Here is a 25,218-nt window from a genome sequence, read left to right as displayed (position 1 = left end):
TCAACTACCTTGTCGTGCTCTCCGAAAGCCTTTGCCTCTTTGAGCCACTCTTCCATGTTTGCCCTCAGCTTGTAGGTGAACTCTGAGTACGACTCGCCCTTAGCTTTCTCGGCTTCACAGAACTTATGACGAAACGCCTCTGCTGACAGCCTGTACTTACGCAGGAGGCTCGACTTGACTTTCTCGTAGTCCTCCGCCTCCTCCTTTGGCAAGCGGGCCATCACTTCGGATGCCTCACCTGGCAAAAGCGTAAGCAGCTTTTGCGGCCTTGAGTCTCGGCTAAACTGAGCCCTCTCAAACGTACGCTCGAAGTTGACCAAAAAACACCCATGTCTTCTTCTACCTTGTAGGGTCGCATTATGTCGCACATTCGTAGCGTAGGCCACTCAGTCGCCGCCGACTGCACGCTGCTACCACTCTGACGTCTAGGTCGAGACGCCTCGACGTCTCGACGCTTCATTTCCAGCTCATGCTGTCGCCCCCGTTCTCGTTCCGGTTTCTTCTCCTCGCGCGCTTTTTTTCGCTTTCTTTCTTCGCGTTCCTCACGCTGGCGCTCAGCCTCTGCCTCTGCGGCCTGACGTTTCGCGGTTTCCCTGCCATTGATCAGCTCAATGCATTTCAACAGCTCCTCATAGTCAGCCCCGACAGCGAGAGAGAGAGAGATGAAACTTTATTAGGCAGCTCAAGTCCGAGCCGCGGAGTTATCAGTCCAAGGAGGAAGGGGGTGTTCCACGGTCCTCCGACGGTGGTGGGCTTGGCGGAGGTGCACAAAGAGTTTCAATGTGGGCAGCCAAGAGGGACCACAGGGCTGCCCGTAGGTTTTCAGGGGGAGCGGCCCAGCTAGACCACGAGTAGGGAATATCAGGGGGGAAGGGGTTGGTCGAAATAAATGTGGAAGACGAGGTCGCCCGTACACAGCGCCAATATGTATGTTCATTGTCCGGATAGCCACCGCATACCTGACAGTGCGGACGGCCTGGTGACTTTTGTATGTAGTGGAGGAACAGATCACAGGGGAGGGACAATGTCTGCGCCTGTCTAATATATGTAGCGTGTCTCCGTGACATGAATTTAGATGGGGAGGGAAGTACCATTCTTGCTTTGCGGAGGTTGCCGAGATGTTCGCGGCGCCTTTTATGGTGCATTGCTCTATCCTCTTTTGGATTGTATTCCTCAGGCCACGGCTGAGGGCTGCCCGGGAAATGAGCGTCGCGGGCCAGAGCGTGAGCTCGTTCATTACCCTCTATGCCTTGGTGGCCAGGGATCCATTCGAGGAAAACGTGTAGGTGGGGATGAGCGTGCATGTATGTTGTCAGGCTAGTGTGGACAGGGGATGGAATGTCATTCGAGGCGAAGCTTCAAAGTGCTCCCTGACTGTCCGTGCGGACTGTGATGTGGGCGGTCCGATGCTGGTGAAGTGTAATGGCTTCTGCGATGGCTTGAGTCTCTGCAGCTGTGGGCGAGGGGACGTTGACGTGATGCCGTACGTGAGCTGTGCAGGGGCCAACCGATGCCGTAGTCGCTGCATGGTCCACAAAACGGGCGTCCGTGTAGTAGGTGTCGACAGTGTAGCCTGTATCACCTCTGGCTTTCTCAGCGCGTCCGCAACATCCAAGCGCAACTCTTTTGCAAGCTCTAACAACTCCGGTATTTTCAACGCCTTCAAATTAATGGCCGGTCTACACTACTGCTTTCCCACTGCTCCAAAAATGTTTTGCGCGAAGAACCCACGCGACAAAAACACACGTCCTACAGCTATCCTCAGAAGCCTTGTAAAACTCAGTGAAGAAAAGTCCCGCACTTACCATTGACCGCCGTGAATTCTGCGAAATCCGAAGTCGCCTTGACGTTCGTGGTGTTGGATATCGCACCGCTGCCTCCAGGTGTTACGAAGTTGCCATCCGATCGCTGCCGACCAGTTGTTGCGACCGTGTCATCCCAGCGCTGACACCAGTTGTTGCGACCGGGAGGGCCGAGCCGAGCCGAGCTCTGTCCCCTCCGACATACGAATGGTAGCGTGCAGTGAAGAGCGGCCAGTCGCCGTTGCAGCCGTGAAGATGTCCAGAAGCCGTAGGCCAACGTAACTGTTTACTTCATAGCGAGAGGTGAGCCGAAGCAAAAGAACAATGCCCCGACGGGCGAGGTTACAATACAGGACTCGAGCAGAGTGACAGCATGGATTCGCTGCTCTAACAAGAATGGATTACAGCGCTTGGGCAGCTCTATTTATACACAAAAGCGGTAACGGTCAAAACGCCAACAAGCGGCAACACGCCACGAACGTCACAGGCACACACAACGCTCTTTCCAGAGTTCGTGAGCACTCGATCACTCGATAGCATCGGCTGACGTTTAGTCCGAGAGAGGCAAGAGAGGAGGACTCCGCTGCAATCGCGGGGCCTCTGTGTCCTTGAAGAGCGCTGAGACGAGCCTCGCCGGCAGCCGCCGAAGTTTTGAAACGCGCCGAAAGCGAAGCGTCTGGCCCGGGCTTGTCGGGGCATGAAAACATGAATCACTGACAACAGGGGACCTTTTTTCAAAGGCGCACGTAGTGGCTTCGCCGCACAGCCGATGAGTGATGCGGGAAAGTACGGCGGCGGGCCGATTTGTAACACTACCAATCAGAAACACGCTATTCCATGTCGAAGGCAACAATTCGTTTATTCGGCCCCCATACAGTTAGCGATAATTATCAACCCAGGTTTTTATTTCGCGGGCTCGCTTCTTTGTACGAAACAATAATTTATCCGATTTTGCCTCCATATTTTGCCTTGTTTATAGAAGTTCCACAGAAATGTGGCATTGCAGCATTCATTGGCTCATTTTTATCTTTTCAGCTGTTGCCCGTTACGTACACATTACTTTGGAAATTTTGTTAACAACATTTGCCGCATTTTCGAACAGTTTTGTTAAAAAATTGGTTTACAAATGAAAACGCTGATACCATTGCTTCAAAAAATAATGCCAGACACGCGTTTGTCGGCGCATTCTTGCACCCTGTCATGCTGCTTTTATTCGTTGATATGTTTCACGAGTACCAACTCGCACTGGTTGAAAATGTAGTGTTGGTAAATAAACGGACGAGGGGAACAAATACTACACAACTAATCACCAGTTCGGTACTCTTCCTTCTTTGAAAGATTATCGTGTACTGCACCATCTTTGTTGTTTTCGGTGAAGCAGACTGGGTCTTCTCAACGCATGGTCTGTAATGTGAAACAGCAGTATAAGAGACAATTTAGAAAGCCATCGAAAGTAGTTTTGGTTTATAGAACGAAAAAATGCCCATTTGTTCCATGTTACACCTCGTTTTTGTTTCCTAATACCGCAGTTGGGAGTTTGCAAGCTAGGCCGTATTACAATTTGTATTCTAATTCTTCAAATTCAAATAGCAAATAGAAGAATTAGTTTAGAGGGTAATCTAGCGTGAAACTGCTCCACGCAGTACGTTACCCAAACATCAAAAAAATATGCTCAGGATAATTGTCAGCGTAGCTCCAGAGTGTCTCTCCCTGCTCCCACCAGTAGCGTTTGCTGTCATATAAATGTGTTGGCATTACAAGTTATTTTACAATAGACATTAGCATTGAATTCCAGAACACCGGGATAGGGTAAGCATCCAAGAGCCACACCAGGACCCAGAGGTCCTGTTAAAAACAGATAGCACCTGAAGTTACCCTGAAATATTTCGTAAATGAGAAAAACTTTCTAATGCCAGGCGTGTCTCCCAAAAAGAATGTCATGAACATATGCCCAATATAACAATTACTCCCCAGTATAACAAACCACGAACGCTGAAACATTAAATACTGGCTTCGAAAAATGGCAAAACCCACAGAGATCGGTGTATTTGGGAAATCTAGCTCGGTGAAAATTGACGTGGTGAATGCGCTGAGGCATTTCTTTTCAAAAAGTGTAACTACTATAGATACTAATAAATGGAGAAATATGCTATCATGTTTATTCAAAACGAGAAGTTCGCAAGTAGTAAAGTATGTTCCGGATAATTTACTATTACTTTGCTAATGCCAACACGGATATGCCTTGAGCAACAGCAAGGGGAGTTCAAAAGAGAGACAAAGGAAACAAAGTAACAGTTGACAAAATGAATACGTTGTAGCTGTTTACCTAAAGAAGTTCTTTATAGATATCTATTGAAGTGAGCTGTACATATACTCAGCACATTAATGATATAATTGGCAGAATAAATATCTACCGAAGCACTGCCCGTCCAAACGACCTCTCTGCCGCTGATACAAACGGGAGTACGTGCCACGTACAAGTTAGGAAACCCAAACAAACACACGAGAGGTAAAGGATGGTCATAATAATTAAGCGACCTTCGGACACATGCTTTCCTTATCTGCGACTAAAAACGGCTTATGTGTCATCGTTTTTTTTTTTTTCAAATCCATTGTTTTTCTACGTTTATGAGCTTTCATCACAAATGTAGGTCTCTAAATGCGTACTTTCTCCTGGTAATCTTTCGCCCATGGGGAATTTCGTGTGCATCCATTGGCTGTGAAGCACAATGCCAGATGTTTTCCCATCGAGTCACCTGTTTTCGAGTAATTACCATTCATAGCAGTAAACAGAGGTAGTAAAATACTGGTCCACTGGATCAGAAGGACCTCAGCACATCTACATTGTGATTGCCTTGTTTTGTTTATTTTTGTCTTATTGTTTATTGACAAAACAATGTTCAATAGCAGTCTGTATTGGTCCCAAGGCGAGAGGCGGCACTGAAAGCCACCTGACTTGGCCTTCGACACCAGACAGTACACGCAGCAGACAACATGAGCGCAACATACTTCAAACCACATTGCAAAATCTCAAACGCTCAAAACACACTATATATCAAATATTGCATCGAATAAAATATCAAATGTTCAAACGTATTGAAAATTATCAAGCGCATACAATAAAAGCACATACAGAGCATCAAACACGATAAGGCAATATAGGTGAAAATGACAGAATTTGTAGTTAACACATACATCACCAATATGACACATAACCTTTAATGCCAAAGGAAGAACATGTTCTTTGGGACTGAAAAAACAAAATGTTCAGAAAAATTACGATCGTTGGAGGAAATGCTTTTTACTTAGTTTTCTGAAGGTGAGCAAGGAGGTGATTTTATGATTGTATTAATATTTTGCAGGCAGCCGTCCCTCCAGGGGGGCCACATGGAAACACTTTAGATGGTTCGCGGCAAGCTCCCGCGCTGCAGCACCATGGGCACGAAAGCCACGGTGGTGCATCTGTGGGGGGGGTATGTATAATTTTGTTCGCCGCTGGTTCCCTAACAAAAATGAATTGAAACCTTCTACATAGTGACGAATACTTCAGTGAGTTTAACAAGAAAGCCTAACAACGCGATCAGTGTCGCACAGCTGCAAACCTCTTATTAGGCATCAGAGGTTTTAAAAAACTGTAGGACACCAAAGCACTCCGTATTGCATGGTGAATAAGAAATTGTTAGTGCGCAACCCTGGAACGGATATGGTGATAGTGTGTGTGGCGCCATGTTTCAGAACTGCTGAAGACAGACGAGTTACACCCCATCGCATTGACGGGGTGCCTACAGTGGTAGATGTCCAGTGTTGGCATATGTCTTTTTTTTTCTTTTTCATCATTATCTTCCTCTTTCGGTTACTATAAAGGGAATGCTAGTCTAATCCCCCCTGCTTGCCGTAGATACACGTTGTCAGCAGGAACCTGCTTTGCCACTCACCAAAAATTGTGCTTGTCTAATTACCATGCTCGGATTTCTCCCGTTCTACCTTGTACCCATCGAAAACACATTTTATGTGGAATGCCACAACTATTTCACTGAATCCGTTAATACTTAGCTAGTATTAAGCTTAGTTGTCTTGTTACGGGGATGCTGCTTTGTATGCAGCTATGATTTATCCCATATTTTTACTCCGTTATTTTCCATGTTTATATATTCGTCCTCCAGGAATGTAGCATGCCATATTTCGCTGGCTTTATTTTTTGAGCAGCTGCCCATTTTGTGCAATGTCCTTCGGTCATTTCGTTGGAAATAGGCGCCGGATTTCGGACAAAGTAGATGAAAATGCTTTACAATTGAAAATTTTGACCACATCGCTTCAAAAGATAATGGCAGTACTTGCATTTACGCTCCTTTCTTTGGCCCCGTCATCATCCTGTTATTTATTGATGTGTTCCAACACTACCAACACGCCCAAAATAAAAATTTAGGAAGGAGTAATAACTAGATGCAGCAATGAATCAACATTAAACGAGTATGTAGTTACCCTCCTGGTACCCCTCCTCTTTTTAAAGTTTACCGGGTGTGGTATTAGTTCCGTTATAGTTCCTTGGGTAGACCTGGTCTCTTTCACACAAGATCTTCAATGTGTAAATATTGGTAGTAGAGACGATATAGAAAGGCCTGGAAATGGATGTTTTGGTTGACGAAACGAAGAAATGCGTATCTGCTTATGGGTACGCCTGGTTTTTGTTTCTTAATATTGCTGTTGGGAGTTGGCGTGCTAGGCCATATTACAACTTTTTATTCTTCCCCTTCAAATTAAAAAAACAAAAAGTCGCTATTTTCTTACAGGACAATATCGCATGAAATACGTTCCATGTGGCAGGTTCATCAACAGAAAAAGAGAGCACTGCAGACAATTCTCACTGGAATGCCAGAGTGTCTCTCCTCACTACCGCCAGTAGCGTTTGTGGTGTTTGTAGCAATGTATTTGAACGAAAAGTTACGTTGACGATGCACATTAGCATGCAATGCGAACACACTGGGCTAGGGTAAGTTTTTATGACGCAAGCCAGAAGTTACAATTCTATGCAAAAAACGGCTAATGCATGAAACAACGAACAATTATTCGATAAACAAGAAAATCTTCGTGCTAGGCATGTAAGCATATAAAAGGTATTCGATATATGCCAGGACTTTAAATTTATTCTTGAAAAACGCAAAGGCACGAATGCTGTAGGATTTAAGAAATGACCTGCGTAGCGGTTCCATATCAACGGCAAGACTAACATAGCTCGGTGAACCTAGGCGAATATACCTGACTAAAATTTGACTTGGTGAACGCTATTCCTTTAAGAATAGCACATTAATTGCATTTGCTGAGGCCTCCGTGAATAAGTACATTCCGAATAATGTCCTCTTCGTATCCCAATACCGATACTTCCTGAGTCATAGCAACGTAGTTTCGAAAAAGTCATAAAGGGAAAAAGATAATGGTGCAAGAATAAATACGTTGTGGCTTTTGAGTGAAAGAGGATTGCTAGAGGCACGTACTAAGTAGATCTCAACATAAGATTTGCGTATTATTGAAATAAATCACAAATAGGTATGTACCGAAGTACGTTCGCTCGAAACGTCTTCTTTTCTTGCTAATCTGAACTTGATTGTGCAGCGCGTCAAAATAAACGAAGGAAGCCACATGAGGTGAAGGGTGCTCAGAAATATTCAAAGAAGACCTTCGGCCATAAGGCACTCTAGGTTGTCCAATGTTGTCATACGGACAGCTTAGGCTTCCTCCAAAGTTTCTTTTCAACTCAAGTATTTTATTCTGTTTTTGGAACCTTCCATCGGAAACTTGGGGAACTCCGCGGTTGCTTTCTCTTGTGGATATTTTAATCGTAGTGAATTCTGCATACATCCCTCGGCTCTTTTGTGTCTACCCCGGGGTCCACAACTCCGGATTTTAGACTTTTCAAGCTAACTATTGTTTTCGCATTAGTGGCCCTCACAACAGTACACATTGATAATACAAAAGTGGATTGGAAGTATTTTGACTGGAGTATTATAACTTGTGACAGGATGGTCGTTAAACCGATGCTTTAATAGGCTCTCGTTTCTGGTTATCAAGGAGGCTACAGTTACTGCTGCTTTGTGGCCCCGAGCGACCCTGGGTTTTATCTTAGACCAAACAACGGTGGCTTCCAAATACCCTGCTTGCGGGGCCTTGGAAGCGACTGGGTTGAGGGGTGTGGAACCCAATGAAGTTACACCTGATAACGGTCGAAACTGTGCACCGCACCTGCGTAGCCAGGACGCAACTGATGGCGTGAAGCCCCAGTTCCCGCGTGTATCACGTCATCTCCTTTGGAGCTGATTGCATCTAACCAGCCAGCGGGTGAGTTTTCGCTGTGCAAGCTCCGAATGTAATCTTGGCGGTACACGTGGACCACATTAGTGCGACCCCTCCGCGCGACGTTTCCGACGACGAGATGTCAGTCCATCGTAAACTTGCAGGTGGTGATATCATTGCACGAGCAGAAGAGTAAATATTCCTTATTTAGTTCGATTTCTTCGTGTGTGTGGGTTTCGCCAGTTTTATATTGTGCGCGTTACAGCCTCCATGACACACGGAGGGCAATATGAATGAACCTTTGATATTCCGCCGCATCATTCAGAACCTCAACCCCAAGTATACAATAACGACAGTGGTACCCTGGCATTAGGGCGAACTTTGTTGACGTTTGTTGTTGCCGAGGCAGGCATTCCTCGAATCGAAAGTGAAGTAAAACCTTTAACATCGTAAGGCAGAACAGAGCGCAACAGGGAACGAAAAATGGACATAAAAACGCGACCAGCGGTTAACAGCTCAACGTCTCCAATTAAGAATTATATTGAAATAATAAAGATAAAAGTGAAATAATAATCCTCGAGGTAAAGATAACGAATTCAGTTTAGTAAAACGTAAATGTTTTAATACACCTAAGCAGTCTTTATAATGTGACATGACGTCGCAATGGATGAATAATGAAACCGATACGCCGGTATTGTCTGCGCCGCCAATCTGCCACGGCTCCGCTTTCAGGCTTCTGACAACCCTGTGCACGCACGAGAGAGGATTGAGTTGGTCCAGCCGTCAGCAGAACAGCCTGCGTTGTACCTTGCCGAGCTTGTTGATGTGTTTTGTAGCGTTAGCTACACTGGCCGAGGTTGAGCAGTTTCGCGGAGCTCCAGGAGAGCCGTGCTGCGCATGCGGAGGGAGCAGTCACGTCACACGGCGCACAGAACGTTTATCGCTGCCCGGCGTCTCTCACACACATCATGCGCCCAGCGTCTTCGCCGACCTCCGTTCCGCACGTTGTGACCCAGTCCACTTGATGATCATGCGAGGGGTGGCCGGGCGTGGAACCGATGGCTCGTGCGTCGCAACAACACCGGCGTGCGCCTGTGGAACCAGTTTAGCTCTGGGGCGATTGGTGACGCTGCACCGGAGCCGCTTGATAAATATACATGTGTCGCATGACGCGCACACCATGTGTGTGTCATTGAAGCAGCAATAAGCACGATAATCAAGCAAATCCTAGACAACCAGGAAAGCTAAGAATAACCTGCTGAACTTTAGCTCACGCTACGTATATCCCGGCATAGCCGAGCTGAGCCACTGCTAATTTTTTCCACGCGCTTTTGTACGCGCCGCGGAGCGTGGATATAATATCGCGATAACGGCGGGCTTCGCACGCGACGGTCTGCTCTGGCACTCTGAATCGGAAGCACCTGATTAACGGTGGGTTTTTTCAAGGAAAGATTCCTTCGGCTGCCCTCCTGGTTTCCATGGCGGCTGCTGCTGCAGCTGCTTCGTGGAAGCGCACAGCACCGAGTTTATCTTACTCCAGACAACCCTGGCCTCCTCGTACCCTGGCGCCTTCAAAGCGACTAGGGACGTGCGTGTGCAGCCAGGGGAAGTTACACCAGAAAACTTTGGCCTCTGTTCATTGCTTCCACCATGTCGGGAAGCGACTGGCGGCGGGGAAGCCCCACTTCACGCGTGTATCAAGTTCTCTGAGCTTGGAGGGGGTGGCGCCCACTATTTTCATCTGCTTCTTCACCTCCTCGGCAGGGAATACAGGCAAAGCAATGAACTCCTCCTGCACCACCGGCACAACCGGCAAATCGAACGGCGCAGTTAAGGTGCCGCGGGCTGCACCACTGAAACGTACGGCGACGTGCTGCACCACCTGAACTTGTTCATGTTCTCCTTCTAGATCTCTATCATGAAACATATTAACAATTATGACAACAGGGCTTCCTCTCGAGAACTCTTCATTGTCGTGGCAATTGTACCACACCCCGTTGCGGCACACAAACACATTATACCTGCCAGCCACGTTAATTGCCCCCCAAAAATATCTTATGTGTGCCTTTGAAATTATTCCTCTCAATATTCCTGAGTAAAACATATGAACAGCTGTGCTCAAAGTTTACATCACGAATAATTGTAACGTTGGAGATCTCTAATTGATTTAGTGAGTCAATGATCTAAAGTCTATTCAAAACTTTCAATGATAAGTTTCTTTATTGGTGATTGATTGAGCGATAAAATGCTTCTTTGAACAAAAACATGCCGTATCTTGTTAGATGGCTTCGCAATCGTCAATTGGGAACCGATGACATACCACAAGTTTTCATTCAGGTGATTTATTTCGAGAGGGAACGGAAAACCGTAGCTGTTTTTTTCTAATGTTTAAACATTGTATTCATCGGGACAATGCCTCCTTCCTAGTTATGTGTTATTCCCTCGCTTTTTCTGAGTGTCACTAATCCTAGCAGGGGTGTCGGTTCGTAGCATCAAGGTACCAGTGGACATGATAGGGTTGAGAGCCCGCTTTGCGCTGCGAAGGAGCAGGTTGAACCAACAAAATTTCTTGTCACCAATTTTGTAGATATAGCCGTTTACAGCGTCACCTTTATTGGATACCAATATAGTCATCACTACACACCGGATTTTAGGAAAAAGCCCGTTTTTTTTTTCTTTCGCCTGTCTGATATATTATTAGAAGTGAGAGATCAAGAAGGGCTTTTATGGTGCTTTTATAGTGCCCACAAATGCCTGTTTGCAAAATAGGCGCCTATGTGAACATTACATAGCCACTAATTTCGCTTTCGAGTGCAGTTCAACATCGTTATTCATGTTACAGAACAGCTAGCGTTGACTGTTCGAAACTCTAGTGGGTAAACATTAGTCTTGCTTCAACCAACATTCGCAAAACAAAAGCAACCAGCAGTGGAATGGGCCGCAGCGACAAGAGGCATAAACTTTAACCCAAAAGTATGAAGATTGTGGTACTTGCCATTGTTTCCACAATTTTCACAGTGCTTCTAATACTACGTTCTGCATGCCTCCAAACATATTTCTTCAAACATGCGTATACACGCCTTCATTTCTTGGAGCATACTGAAATCTAGCTCTATTTTCAATGCAAAGGTTGAAAATTCGACAACGCATTTCTTAACAGATCAATCCTGCATTGAAAAATCTACAGCAAAACATCACTGCGCTGTTGCATCTCCTATGCCTCAAAATGTGCACCACCGACCGGCTCTAAGATATATGGCTTACAATAAAATAACTATTCTGTTGCAAAACACCTTTAAAATGCGATGTAAACGTGTGGGAGTGTCTGTAGTCATTCTGGGTCCTCTTGCCTCAACAATCTAGATAAAACCAATGTATAGAAATTGTACATAAAAGCCGTCATGTAAAAGCATCTTAATGTCTTGATAAATTGTGTTTTCGCCAAGTTATTACCCGTCTGTTTTTGTTGCGTCTAACCTAGAGCGCGTCCGGCAGACATAAAGTGGCGGTTTTCAATCAGTATATCCAGCGCTTATGTATTCATTTTTATGCCTGTTTCACTATATACGTGCCACTCGAGAAAGTTAAGGGGTCAGTTAAACCAGCATATAAGCTGTGCGCTTGTTCTTTTGGTCGAATGAATCGCCATTAGTCCAGCAGTTTTATGGGACAATTGAATAGTCATGTTCTACTGCTGGCGTCTTTCTGCCATCATAAAGAATAATAGTTTAGTGAAGTTATTGTAGCTACAGGTCGTGCAGGCCTTCTTGTAAGATTATTTGCATTTATCTAGCAATTTATGGTGCCTGTATTTACGATGTTGGAGGAATAAAACGTTGTTTTGCCGGCCTATCCTTGGCTCCTAGAACGTGTATTCTTAGTACCTAAACTTCGCCCTCTAGTCATCACCGCAATAAGCACAGCGGTTGGAAGGCCACAGTGCTGGATCGCCGCAGAAGGAGCTCCGCTCGTCTACTACTGCTGATGGCAAATGGGTTTTATTTTCTTGTGTAGAGGCGCCCATTCCTCCCTCATTACCACAAACACAAGGTTTTAATAGTTCGCAGCATATGCTCCAGCGCTGCCACATCAGGAAAATGCAAGACTCTTGTACAGCAGTGTTGAGGTTATGAATGTGTTTTCACCCTTCTTCGTTCTGTCTATGGCTCTTGTACCTAAAATGAAGCTAAGCCTGCAATATTGTGACAAATAACCGAGCGACGGTTGTAGACAAAATGGAAAGAAGGAAAGCGAGCACTGACTTTTTTCTCCCCGGTGTTCCCTATTTGTTCTCGTTGCTTCTGTAAAAAAAATTGTTGCTTAGCAGCATTTGTAAATGAATAAGTAATAAAATATCCTATTACTGGACAGGACAACATAAAGAAAACAATAGTAAGGATGTCACTTTAAAAAGGGCAAACGCTCGCTTTGTTTACTCCTTTTGTCGTTATGAATTTCAATCTGCTTTGCGTGAAAAACTTCACACAAAGCTCCCTAACCAGACGCTAAACATTACGGTGAATATTTATTACGTCGAAGCCGCGTGTCAGGATAGATAATCTTTTTTGTTGCCTTTAATATACTAAAATACATAAAATACATACATAAAAATACTTCGGTCCTTCATCGAAGATGTTGGGCCGCCTAAGGACATGGGAAACCAAACTCCGGGAAATTACGACATTGATTGATTCGCAAGTTCGAGCTGCACTTCGCGCAAATTTTGGTAATATCATCTCGCAACCAAAAATGACATCACGCAACATTTCGCGAACTGTAAAAGAAGCTTTTTGTGAATCCGTATATTCAAAACGTTATCACTGGAAATTTTTTCACGAGAAGAGCGCCAACTGCGACACTTGAAAATACGGTTCTGTCTGGGAAGCCAACATTACCCAAAAAATACCCACTAAAGGGGGCTTGCATAATAAAAACTCATTTTCGTTCGTAGGCATCGCTGATAAAAAAACGTCAAGCTAACACGAATGAGGAGGCAAAGTCTTCATTGCGGGACAATGCTTAAACATGTTATTCCTCACTCGGCCTTCTTCGCACCTTGCTGTGGGTCGCAGCAACAAGTGTCAATGCGCATCTGTATGCTGCGGGCCCACTGCAGGGTGACGTATGAGCGCCTAGCGTTTCTCTGAAGGTTACGTATACAAGCTTTGTGCAGAAAGCTAATACTTCAGTTACAAAAATGCACAGACCCGGCTCATCGGCAGTTATTCCTGTGGCAGAACTGCGTTCACCGAAGAGGGGAGCAGCAGTAGCGGCACAAGAAACTTGAATGTGCCTACCACGCCGCTGTAGAAAAGAGAAGAGCAGATACGCTCGCCAATTCCACGCTTAGCCTACCCCAATTCAGAGTTTCTCAATATTACCTAAAGTGAAACCTGTCGCTGAAATTGTATGCCGCCGCACCAGCAATTGTGGGTATACCGTGATGATTTTATTGGCAGCAAGTGGCTAGTGCAGTGTGCTATGGATTAGGCGTGTTGGCACTGAACTGTTTGCAAGTTCTGTTTGGGGCCCGCTTTTAAGCTTCCGGTATTCCTGGTATTCAATGGCTATCACAGATATGTCCAAATAACAGAGTGGTTAGCACTTAACTCATGTGATCGCGTTAGCGGGGAGTTTCTTAAGATGAAGGGGCGACCACATGCAGCGACGGCGACAAGCGACACGAAAAACGTAACGCAAAAGGTACAACAAATAGCTAGATAGTGTGCGTGACAGCGACAAGAGAAAAAAATTATTGCAATGTCTGAAACGTCCTCCGTCGTCGTCACTCGTCGCTGCCGCTCGCTTGTGGGCTGCTTCTGGCTGGCAAAAAACAAGAGGTGGCGACGGCCCCGGCGGCCTGCCTATAATTTTTTCACTCGTCGCTGTCGCCCACAATATGCGTTTGCTGTACCCATTGAGTTTGGTTTCGCGTTGCTTGACGCCGTCGCTGCATGTGCTTAACCCTTGAAGCATGCAATGCCTTAGACAGGCGCAATCAGGCAACATACATGGCGACTGATCAAGCCGGTATTTATTTGCTATCTAAAGCTATAATGCAATTACATAATGCTTTGTGTGCGTGTTTGAAGACGTATTTGCGGTAGTAGGCTTCGCCTCTAGGTTTATTTATATCTGCTTGGACAAAACAAATAAATAGAACGTGACATCACTTTTGCATTTCTAGCTGTTGCATCTGGTCAATGCCTGAAGCAGACGATAATAATTCAGTATTGAGAGGAAGCAAGAACACAGTTTAAAGCATTCTAATATATTTTCAGCTGAACATGACAAAAAACCAAGAGCACTGCATCTAGTTTGGAGTATGTAATAAGTTGTAAATATATGCGGGACAGCCCGCTGTGTCTGATGGCGTGATCAAAATGCCGGACTCCTGCTTTTCTTTTTTCTTTCTAACCCCCAAATTTAATTGTCAACCTACGCACACTAACACAGTATTTTATACAAAAAAAAATGCTTACCGGCGGCACTTGCGGCAGCAATTTTAAAGGAAGTGTTTATGTAGCCACAACAAAGTCGTTGCCGCACATGCCACGCCGAACTGCCGGCTGAACTACCGGGTATGGTGTTACCCGTGCAGACATAAAGCGCTTTCGCACAATCACGTTAACACTAGCCGCAGATTCCAGTCTAGGTAAGCTAGTGAGACACTCTATGAGCCTAACCCACTGGCAATCTTAGCCTTTTCACGGCCGTAATCAGCCATGCTAAGCCAGTAGCACGGATTGGCACATCTACAATAGTCAAAGTATCTCAGCATTCAGTGGTACAAAGGCTTTCAAATTTGGTGCTGTTCGACTATTTTCATTGATACGTGTGCCAGTAACCACCTTTAGCAGAACCCTAACGCTGCTAAACAGGAATAACCAAACAATAGGATAGCAGCGCCCTGTCCCGTGCTGATGGTGATTTTATTGTTGGATGCCTATTTTATTGTTCGATTTTGTTTTCACCACATGCAGGCTAGTCAAGATAAGGAAGCGCTGCGTGCTTCTTTCTTTCAGCATACTGGCAAGAATGACGAACCAGCGGCTCCGAAGGACTCTGCGGATGTGGATATGGTAAGCAAATCTTCAGATGCTTACGTAATATTTACTAGATGTGTTTTCGAGCTGGAAAATAAAAAAAAGTTGTGTTCCGTTATACAGCGCTTTTCACGGGCGGTTTCATTGTAAGTATGTCCTAAATCATGGTTCGAACTTCGATCAAAGAAGCTTTGGATTTCAAGCATTAGTGCTAGGTAAAGAAAGCTCCGCTTCCTTTAGTGAATCAGCATGGATTGACACTGCCACCCAATACAAAATTTGCTCAGACTAAGCACGAGATAATGTGGCCGTTACTTCTTTTTCTTTTTTGATTGATTTCACTTTGTGTGTTTTGAGCATGCTTAGTTGAAAGGTAAGGTCATTTTGTTGGTTTACTTGAATGTGTTTCTACGATCTGTCATCCCCGAGAGTGCAGAGTTTTGTGACACATTCATCGTGCCAGGAAGAATAAGGGGTTTATGAGGCCAGAAGGAAGACGACGGAGCTTTCTTATATAGGTACATAAGTAATACGTGTTCTATTTAACCTGCTTCATTCGGCATAACAATCGCAGGGGGCCCGCAGTTGCCGTGGGTTTCAGTATAATCAGTGGTTAACCCTTTATCAGGTAGAGTAACGTCCCTATCACCTCTGGTAGTCTGAGAAGTCACGCCATCGGTACGTTTTAGAAAGGGGGAACCAACAGCTAGGTGAAATTTCCTGTTCAGCCGCGTGAGGAAGCGTGTCGTGGTAACCGGTACCCCCCCCCCCCCCCCCTTAAGAATTGATGTTGATTGTGGGGTTTAACGCGCCGACGCAACGCAGGCGATGAGGCGCGCCGTAGTGGAGGGCTACGGATTAATTTTGACCACCTGGGGATCTTTATCGTGCGCCGCCCCCGTTAAGAATTCCCGCAGCTAACGTAAGTCCCGGCGTTTGCCCCGACAATGGCCTTCTTTTGCGCGCAATTTCAGATCTATGGTTTTCACACCTCACTGTATGCAGGCAATGAGTCTGCGCCGTACAAGGAGGAGTGCTGGCTGTTCCCATGACGTTACAGGTGGAAGCATCCTAGAATGATCGGCTTGACTGATAAACCCATTCAAAAGCTGAAACGCTTGTACGGGGAAAGACGTCATTTATTTGGAAGTTAGATCTCTTCTACGTGTGCAACCAATCATAGAAATGGAAGTGTTTGCTTCAAGGCGTCGTTGTAATTATGTTTCGGGTCGGTTGTAGCTCTCATTGTATCTTGATTCGTGGATATATTCTTTGGTGAATGTGTCAGCAGGTAAGCCAAACACAATTTATCGATTGCTTTTGCTTCAACAAGGGTGACGTTATGCGCGTTGAATAGAACCACCAAACTTGTGTTGAAGGTGGAGTTCATCGGCACGTTTTGAGAAAGGTGGATACCTATACCTTGACGCTGTTGCTACGAAATCCTCTGTTAACTTTGCCTACTACACAAAATTGAATACATGTTATTGTTGACGATTGTCGTGCAAGTTCCATCATTGGTACTGAAGCCCACATCTAGCTTGTGAGTTCAGACACTTTCGGACGCCAAGGCTCTCACGCTGGAAGTTCGTGTTGTCGTACATGTCGTCAATGCAGGGACATCTGCATTCTCCGAAATCTGTACCACACGGGTTACCTTCGCTGCCCACAGTACTTGCGTACTGTTCGCCGTCACAAATCGATCCCCTACCGACCCAATCCTCGGCCGTAATCTTCTGTCACACCGTTGCACCCTCATCCACGGTTGCGCGGGTGTCCATCCCTTTCACGTGCCATTTCTTAATCCAGCCATTCCAGTACCTGTTCAGATGCCTTCGTACGCTTTTGCCACTGAGGAACCTTTAGACCACTTTTTTTCTCTGCCGACCCTTTTCATTTACAGTTGCGAGCAGCGACCTACTTTCAGTAACACCAATTAAGCCCATTGGTGTGTAATTTCAAATACCTCCTCTCACCCATTGTGGACGTACTGCTGTCGCACGATGCAGCCCTTCCAAACACGCTTGTGACAGATATAGAAATATATGCCTTCCTTTCCCGAACTCTGGAGCATACGCTCAGGTTTAGCCACGACTATCCCTCCAATAACATTGTGCCCGTTAGGCACGGACCAAAGTGTGGCCTTGACGGTGGCGCTGTTACCAGATTCTCCTACCAAAACCGCCTAAAGACTTATTGAAAATGATTGCGTCAGATGTTCCTGAAGACCAAGCCACGGCTCTATGTCATTTTCAGCCTCCTACCCCGACATCTTCGACTTCGACCGTCCTGCTTTCGGCTAGACTTCTGCTGCTAATCAGCGTGTAGATACTGGCTTTGTCCACAGTTTTCCATACCCTGTTCCCCGTGCTCAACGACTCATCATTGATCGAGAGGTTGAAAGCAGGCTCCCCGAGGGCATTCTCGAACCTTCTTGAAGTCATTAGGCTTTGCCGGTTGTGTTAGTGCAAAAGAAGGGTGGAAACTGGTTATTCTGCATGAATTATCGGTCCCTCAATTGGATCCCAATGAGTGGCATTTATTCGTTGCCATGTATTGCAATGCCATCCACTGCCTAAATATTTAAGAATATTTCTCATGTATAAAACTCCCGTCATGCTATTGGCACTTTTAAGAAAAACATTCGAGAGCAAAACAACGGTGTTCATTACACCCGAGGGCCGTCACCAATTTAAGATAACGCTGTTTGGACAATGTAATACCCGTTCTACCTTTGTGAGGATAAGGGACTCTTTAGAGAACGCCTTCAAATGGTCGCCCTGACTGCGTAACCTGGATGATGTGGTTACTTCCACCTGCAGTTCCCATCCTTCTCCAGGGGCTTTCAGCAATTCGGGCAGTATTAGGTGATGCAGACTTTAAGTTAAACTCCCAATTATACCACTTCTATCACCGCTCAAGCTCCTTAACACTTTTAAGAGGGATCGAGCTTCGTTCCTCTTCGTTTCTATTTTTCATCTAATAGTCGCGAATTTCACCGTCATGGCCCCTCCCTGACAGACGTTTTTAAAACGAATACCCCTACATAATGGGCCGTGCACAAAACAAGGCGTTGTTACGATACCCTTCATTGTTAAGTCCCCTCCCATTTTAAGCGATTTTGACCTATCGACGGCAACCGAAGTAAGCAGAGACGCTAGCGGCAACGCTATAAGGGCAGTTCTGGCCCAACAAAAAGCCAGCCACAACCCTATCTTCCTCTATGCAAGCGGTGTCTTGCCACCAGCATTATGCAATTAATAAAAGCCGAAAGGAGGTCTTCTGTAAGCTTTCGCGAAATTACACCCTCAAATGTGCAGTCTGCTCTTCAGTGATACCACCGATCATTAGGCTCGCTGCGACTTCCATCTTTAAAAGATATTACTGGTCCGCATTGTCCGTCGGATTTCGTCCTTTATAGTATGATTTTACGTACACTTACTTCGTGGATCCGGGCAGCCTCTCGCCAACTCAGTAGACCCTCCAAACGTGTTCGGTGTCAATTCCAATGCCGACGTCCTTTCTTTTTCTGACCTTCTCAACATCTGAGACGAACACGCCATCCCGACTCGCGTGATCTTGGATTTCTATGTGAGATTGTCTCTGATCCTAACACGTAACATTTTACTTCGCTTCTACGTGATTCTGGATGGCGTTCTCTATCATCACAGTTTCCGTCAAACTGGTTCGGACCTTATCCTTCTCATACCCAAATACAAGCTTCTTGGTATACCAACAGGTGACCTTGGAATTGTTCGCCGATCCGGCCGCGCGCGTCATCGCGTCTTCTTGCTTTGCTTATACCGATTCGTACGACGTTCAATGACTGCTTACGATCTGTGCTAACGGAAAAAACACCCCACGTGTTCCTTCTCGGTGAAGTTCAGCCGACCGAGTTTCCCCTCCAGCCATTTTCCTGCCTTCGTTTGGATTTACTGAATTGTTTTCCTCCATCAAACTCAAAGTTTCCTTTGACACAACCTCATCCTCTAATAAATCTGCAGTTACTCCTTCGTCTCCGGTGACCCCTTCACTCCTTGCCTTTATCTTCCATTTCATTGCACTTTCACTTACTATGGCACCTTGAGAACATGCCTAGCTCATGCCTCAACTTCGCCATCAAGACAAACTACACGTCTGTTTCATTAAACGGGCTTATTTCTCCCATTAACCATGATATTATGGGTATCACAAAATTCAAACAAATAGCGGAGCTGATACACGAAACCCTACAAAGCTGGCGCAGCTCTCCAGATACTTTACGGTGATCTGTATTTGCCGTCACCGAACATTCTATGTGCACTTCTAAGCACCACCAATAAACATGACTAGGCGATTTAGTTCTGCATGATTTATCACTGGAATGCTAATGTTCAGCTAGCGCACTGGTCAAAACATCTTTAAGGATAGTCTGTACTATGTCACTCCTTCCCATGTCACACCACTGTAGGGCAATACGTTTTTAAGGATAGTCTGTACTATGTCACTCCTTCCCATGTCACACCACTGTAGGGCAAAATTTGGACGTTTTTCAGTACGAATTGCGTTTTTTAGGTTAAAATCGCTTTTCACGGCTGAAATGAAGCTGCCAGTTAGCCAGCCATAGAACTTAAGACTTTCAAAGTTGTATTTTTCTTCATGGCCCGTTTAACATTTGCATATATCTCAACTTCTCAAAAGAGTCAAGTTCTCAATAGCTACTTTTATATTTTGACTGCTTAAATATGGTTTTGCTCTGGTGCACAGATGTACGTGTGGTGTTCTCTTTTTTCATCTTCGTCTAGGAGGATGCTGACAGTTGCGCTCAACTGCCAACCAGAACATTCATTGCGGACCATCAAGAACAAAGTACCAACGTTTCAAACACTCTGGCTTGCAAATATTGCTTGAAGGCATACCAGGTTGGAAAACATGAGGTAAAGATTACCGCATGAACCCTGTACTTTTGAAACACTTACGAAAGTATTTCCCGTGATTCCCACAATAATTCGAGCCATCATCTCTTTAAATGCTTGGTCCTTGCTGGTGGGAATTAAAACAACAAAATGGAATCACCATATTTTTGTCTGTGCTTTAGAAAACTCAAAACTTCTCCTCGTGTAATAGCTGTCTTGTTGTGTGAACCGGGTGAAAACCTGCAATGAACACTTCAGAAGATGTGCTAAGAAAGCTTGGTCATGAGGTTCAAATAAACTTCACAGCGACCAGCCCTTGAGGGATAACAACAAATACATCAGGTCATTTGTCAGAATCTAAATACAGCGCTTGTACTGAAACTTCACAGAGGCACATACCGGTGTGCGGCAACGATTTTTTAATTGACTAGGTTTATGTCGGCATAGCGAGAGCTCAAAGCAACAGTTATTTATAGTGAGAAGTCCGGAGAAACTTTGTACTGCAGAATAATAAAGCTCATAACCGCATTATTCGCTCAGTATGCACAATTTTGGAGGAATAAACCACCTCTCATATTTAATTGCCCGGCAGGCGAGGAAAGTGCAACCTATGATCAAGACACTAGGATAAGAGACTCAAAATTATGTGTTGAATTTATTGTCTTCACGCACTTTCCCGGGCCAAATTAGAAAACTGTCCGCGGTCGTGGTCAGACAGGTTATGGTGCAATGTCTGATGCCACCACTTGTCTTATTTAAAATCGGAAATAGAGCATTTTTGAAGGAAGCATTAAGAAGTTGCTCCACATTTTTCTGTTAAATATTAGAGGAGTGAATCTTTCAAGTGTTCGTGGTGGCTTGTATTTAGTTCGGCGTCGTATGAGTAATCAAGAATTAAAGAGAGTGTCAACCCCCATGCTAACGCAACCGAATATGCACACATGCATATGCATACACACAAAATCCCAGATGGACATGCACATTGTACGTTGTGTAAAACAGATAACATTTGCGCCTTGTTTTGAGATAATTTATTCTTGTGAAGTCTAGAAGGCGGTCTTACTGTGTTAAAGCAGAGAAAAGTATGCACAATGGTGAGCACATCTTTAGGATGGAGGCTGTAACTTCGCCGGTATTTTTAAATTCATGCTGCTGCCCAGTATCTCTATTGTTCCTTCAGGTGCTCATTTGCGTCCTCATTTATTTTAAGCATATGCTTGCTACCATCATGGCTGCCCAGCTTATGAAACTTTCGTTTTAATTGGCGTTATCGTGGACATTTCCGTTCTGCTGATCAGTTCCTGTTGACAAAGGGTGTGCACTGGTAAAGATAGCTGTGTGTATAGTTCTGATATACATGCTTAGCAGAAGGCTCGATTCCCGTAATGGGTAGAAAGCAGCCGGTGCAATTCCGGCCATGGCGGTTGTTTCTTTTGGTGCAGGCGGGAATTCATAATTACAGTATCCCCATATATAAGGCGTGTTAGGATCTGCAGGTGGTGCAAATAAATTTGCGATATTTCACCACCACACTCATCGCTGCTCAAGTGCAATGTTGGCGTGTGCATTGCTCATATTTTTTAAATCAAATTGTTGTTATGTGATAATGTCAAGGGTGTGCGAAATAAATTATATTTGGGGTCGACATAAACGAAACTAAAAACGGTATGAACAAACATTCAAAATACTTGTGCGTATGCATTATTTCCACATTGCAAAACGCAGGAGCACCAGAACACGTGCCTCGTGTTGTTCGCCAGAGGCTGGAAATTCTTCTCGTCTGAGATATTCAAGCAATATTATCAACATGTCAGCGGTGTAACCCAAGGGTCCAAGCAAAACATCAAGACCATTGAGGTAAGCTAGCGAGATTACTTTCTTATTGGCTGGGGTGCAGGATTAGTATTTTTCCGTGACTGCGTTCTTGTGTTTGAACACGCTCACATTTCTACAAGTTCTGTGGTCGCTTTCTCAGCAAAGTCAAGTTATAACTGGTGTTCTTTTTTTAATTCATGACGTCAAAGCTTAAATAATGCGTCGTGAAAGGTGCTCGTGGTAGATATCAGACAAGTGTTTTGCATTCCATGCATGTGGCGGTAGTGTGCATTTGAGCCACTCTCGATGCAAAAGCTCACCGTTCCACATTTATGCCGTGGGAAAGGCGTAACAGCGACAATTTGGCAACCCAGAAACTTGGCAAGTTGCCAAGCTTTCAGTATAACTTTATATAAGTATGATATGCACTGGAGGCTAAGCACGAGGTTGGTACACGGGGAGCTGTTCTGATTTTAACCGCGGAATAGTCACTCATAACTACAGGTGCCTTAGATTTGGCTGCACTCACTACTCATTCAGGCAGTGCAGCGCTCATTTTCTAGATTTTCAAGCCCATCGCGCGGCATCTCCAACTTTGAGTTCGTTTTGTCGAGGGTACAGAAAGTGCAGGATAAATTCGGGGCTTTCCCTCTTTATCGTAAACGGCGGTTGAGAAGCAGACAAAAAGTGCTCGGCTAGTTCTGCACAGGTGGCACTGACCCTGAACTACGCGGGAAATGGTCCAGAAAGTTTAGGCCAAATCAAGGGCACCTTATGACTGTCTCTCAAAACCAGGTTAGCGCGGTGGCGTGACACGAACTGTCCTGCTTGACCCGCCGCTGGTGCTGCCTAGTGCTCATCGCGTTGAGTAAGGTGTTTTCTGGGGCCATTTTCCAAAAAAATAAACAACCGTCATTTCAAAGTTTGCGAGTCTGTGTAAAAGCAAGGCACAGAAATTGGCCGCGAAACTTCGTGTGCATAGAAATGACCACACAGGAATGTTGCTGCGATCGCCCGTGACCTTGAAACTGTAATTGGAAATGGGGCTGGCAATCGCTCTGAAAACTCGTTGCAGCATTTTCTACAAACTGCATCCCTTGCCCTATCACAAATATGTTGGACCGCGTAATAAGTTTTATTCGGTTTATACCATTTTCGAAGCACACATTCTAATTCCGATGAGCACTAAAGGGGAAAGATGAATGCATCCCTTTACTTTTGCGAGGGTTATATTATATCAAAACTTTGGTCATTGGGTTTTGCTTTGTAGGTGGGGGCTTATTATCTGTGAATATTTGTATAACACTCGATACACTGAAAGTTGTGGATAAAATTTCTCTAAAAGCGTTTACTAAAGGGTTTTTATCGATATTTTTGTAAATCACTTTTACGAAACTGCGGGAACCCAATACCTACAAATAATGTTCCTTTCACGATATATAAGGATTCTCCCCACTGGTCTGCCTCCACACACGTAGTCGGATTGGGCCTCAATAAAAGTTTATTCCTCCTCCTCACGATATCCTGTGTGAACCGTTATTACAATCCACATAAACAGCTTGATCACGTTTGCATATATACCTGCATTAAGCGAACATTTGGTGCCTACCACAAATCAAACCTGTGATGTTAGAAAGAGCAGCTGAAGTGTTCATCTTCTAAAAGGCCTATCAAATAAGCAACTGCAATCGAAACATTATCATTTTAAACAGGTATAATGCAATTTGTACAAAAAGAAGTCAGCAAATCTGTACTCCGTTTGCTTTCCGCCATCGTAATGCCGACATCGCTGATCACAGCATAGAATTGCGACGTTCAACGTGGTGTTCGGCACTCGCAACGTACTCTTGATGTGGTTATTGGTAAAAAAAATTTATTAAAGTAAAAGTGCTACCTTACTGTATCCTCCAAAACTGGATTACCAGTGGTAATTACACACTTTGTACACGTTAGGCAAGATAAACAGCAGTCAATGGCCTTTTCAATAACTCTCAGAGGTACGTTGCAAAGCCGTTCAGAATCACTTATCAGTACATATAACGGGCGAAACGACGAGACTGCTTGAGAGATGCAAATCTGCGCATTACAAGCCTTTCTATTTCCTGTTCACTTCTCGTGGTGCATCTTCTGCTGCGTTCGGGGCGGCGTTGTTTGTGTACTAGGTGACTACAGGTGCACATAGCCGTAGCTTGGCCTTCAGTGTTGTGTATTGCAGGTGTACACGCGGTGTTCTCCCGTCAGGCCAATAGGAAAAGCCTTTTTTCCCTGCAACAACACATGAGCAGCTTTGCTAAATTCGCTTTCTCAGCTTTCTAAAGCGTGGAATGCCGAGGTACAAAAAGTCGTTTCAAAGCTTACACAAAACTGTCTAAAAATATTAAATTTGGTCGGGGGAGGGACCATCACACGGGTATCACTGGCCAGGAAAGGGCGTGAGCGCATCAGCAGTAAAGCACATCAACAGTAGGTACAACAAGACTTTAGCCTTTGCAGTTTTAGAAATTTTTAAACATCCCCGTGATCTTCCGTTTCTCTTAGTCACCTTCAACACGCCGGCTACTGTACCGCTGTTGTTCTTTTCGTTTCCGCCTTCCTTTTACACCCAGGGGACTCGAACAAACAGCACCAATTACAACCTCACACTTCTGCTGTAGTATCTACAACTGCGAACAGAGAATATGCGAAAACGCCACCCAGTATGTTACAGAAAGGCTGATGATGATAGCTGACCCCACCGTTTTCTTGCACAGCTAATAAACCCTTCACACTGAATCCGAACTCGTAGGAGCGGCCAAATGAAACCTGATTCCAAGACCAAAGCTTAATTTTGATGTGTTTTTTTATCCAACAGGACCACATGAAAGATGGCCTATTTAGGTCTCAAGAGTTCATGATGTTGCTAAGATTTCTGGTCACCGAATGCTTCGAGAAACATCTGAACAAGCATTGCCAAGGTGAACCCGATGTTCCCACAGACATTGAGGTAAGGAGAGCCGTTCCTAATATAGACCACGGCAAAAACATTTGACTCTTTTAAAGATGGATTGTATCCTTACAAAACCTTCACGCCGAGTTGAGTAAAACAAATACTTTAATAATGAAGACAACATGCCGCTTTCACGCCTATGCCATTAAATTGTACCGAACGGTAGGAGTACATTGAAAAAGCCATCCACAATGCTATATTTACCATAAAATAAATATGGTAAATACACAATTCCAGGAAGTTGAACAATTGAGTTTGCATTTCTGATAGCGGATAAACTGCTTGCTTAGTTCCCATGAAAAAGCCAGTGTAATGCTCCTCCATAGCCAACATCAAAGCAGCCGGTTTGGGTACACCACACTAAAATACCCGCTCTCATGTTAATC

General features: G+C 44.8%; 1 protein-coding gene across 2 annotated transcripts in view; it reads left to right on the top strand.

The window, feature by feature from the left end:
• Positions 1 to 25,218, top strand: part of LOC144142804 (uncharacterized) — an 83,816-nt gene that overhangs the window by 42,614 nt on the left and 15,984 nt on the right. The window contains exons 11-15 of one of the 2 annotated variants that reach the window (XM_077674561.1): positions 5,165 to 5,275; positions 15,116 to 15,172; positions 19,921 to 20,052; positions 21,757 to 21,888; positions 24,698 to 24,829. In XM_077674561.1, the coding sequence (XP_077530687.1) occupies positions 5,165 to 5,275; positions 15,116 to 15,172; positions 19,921 to 20,052; positions 21,757 to 21,888; positions 24,698 to 24,829 (564 nt within the window). Of the gene's footprint in view, positions 1 to 5,164; positions 5,276 to 15,073; positions 15,173 to 19,920; positions 20,053 to 21,756; positions 21,889 to 24,697; positions 24,830 to 25,218 lie in introns of both variants that reach the window. The other variant, XM_077674560.1, reaches the window with a different exon arrangement.

This window comes from Haemaphysalis longicornis, unplaced genomic scaffold (assembly GCF_048455015.1).
Source record: "Haemaphysalis longicornis isolate Haplotype H1 unplaced genomic scaffold, Haemaphysalis longicornis Haplotype H1 scaffold_6, whole genome shotgun sequence".
Lineage (NCBI taxonomy): Eukaryota > Metazoa > Arthropoda > Arachnida > Ixodida > Ixodidae > Haemaphysalis > Haemaphysalis longicornis.
This window is presented reverse-complemented; position numbering and strand designations above follow the sequence as displayed.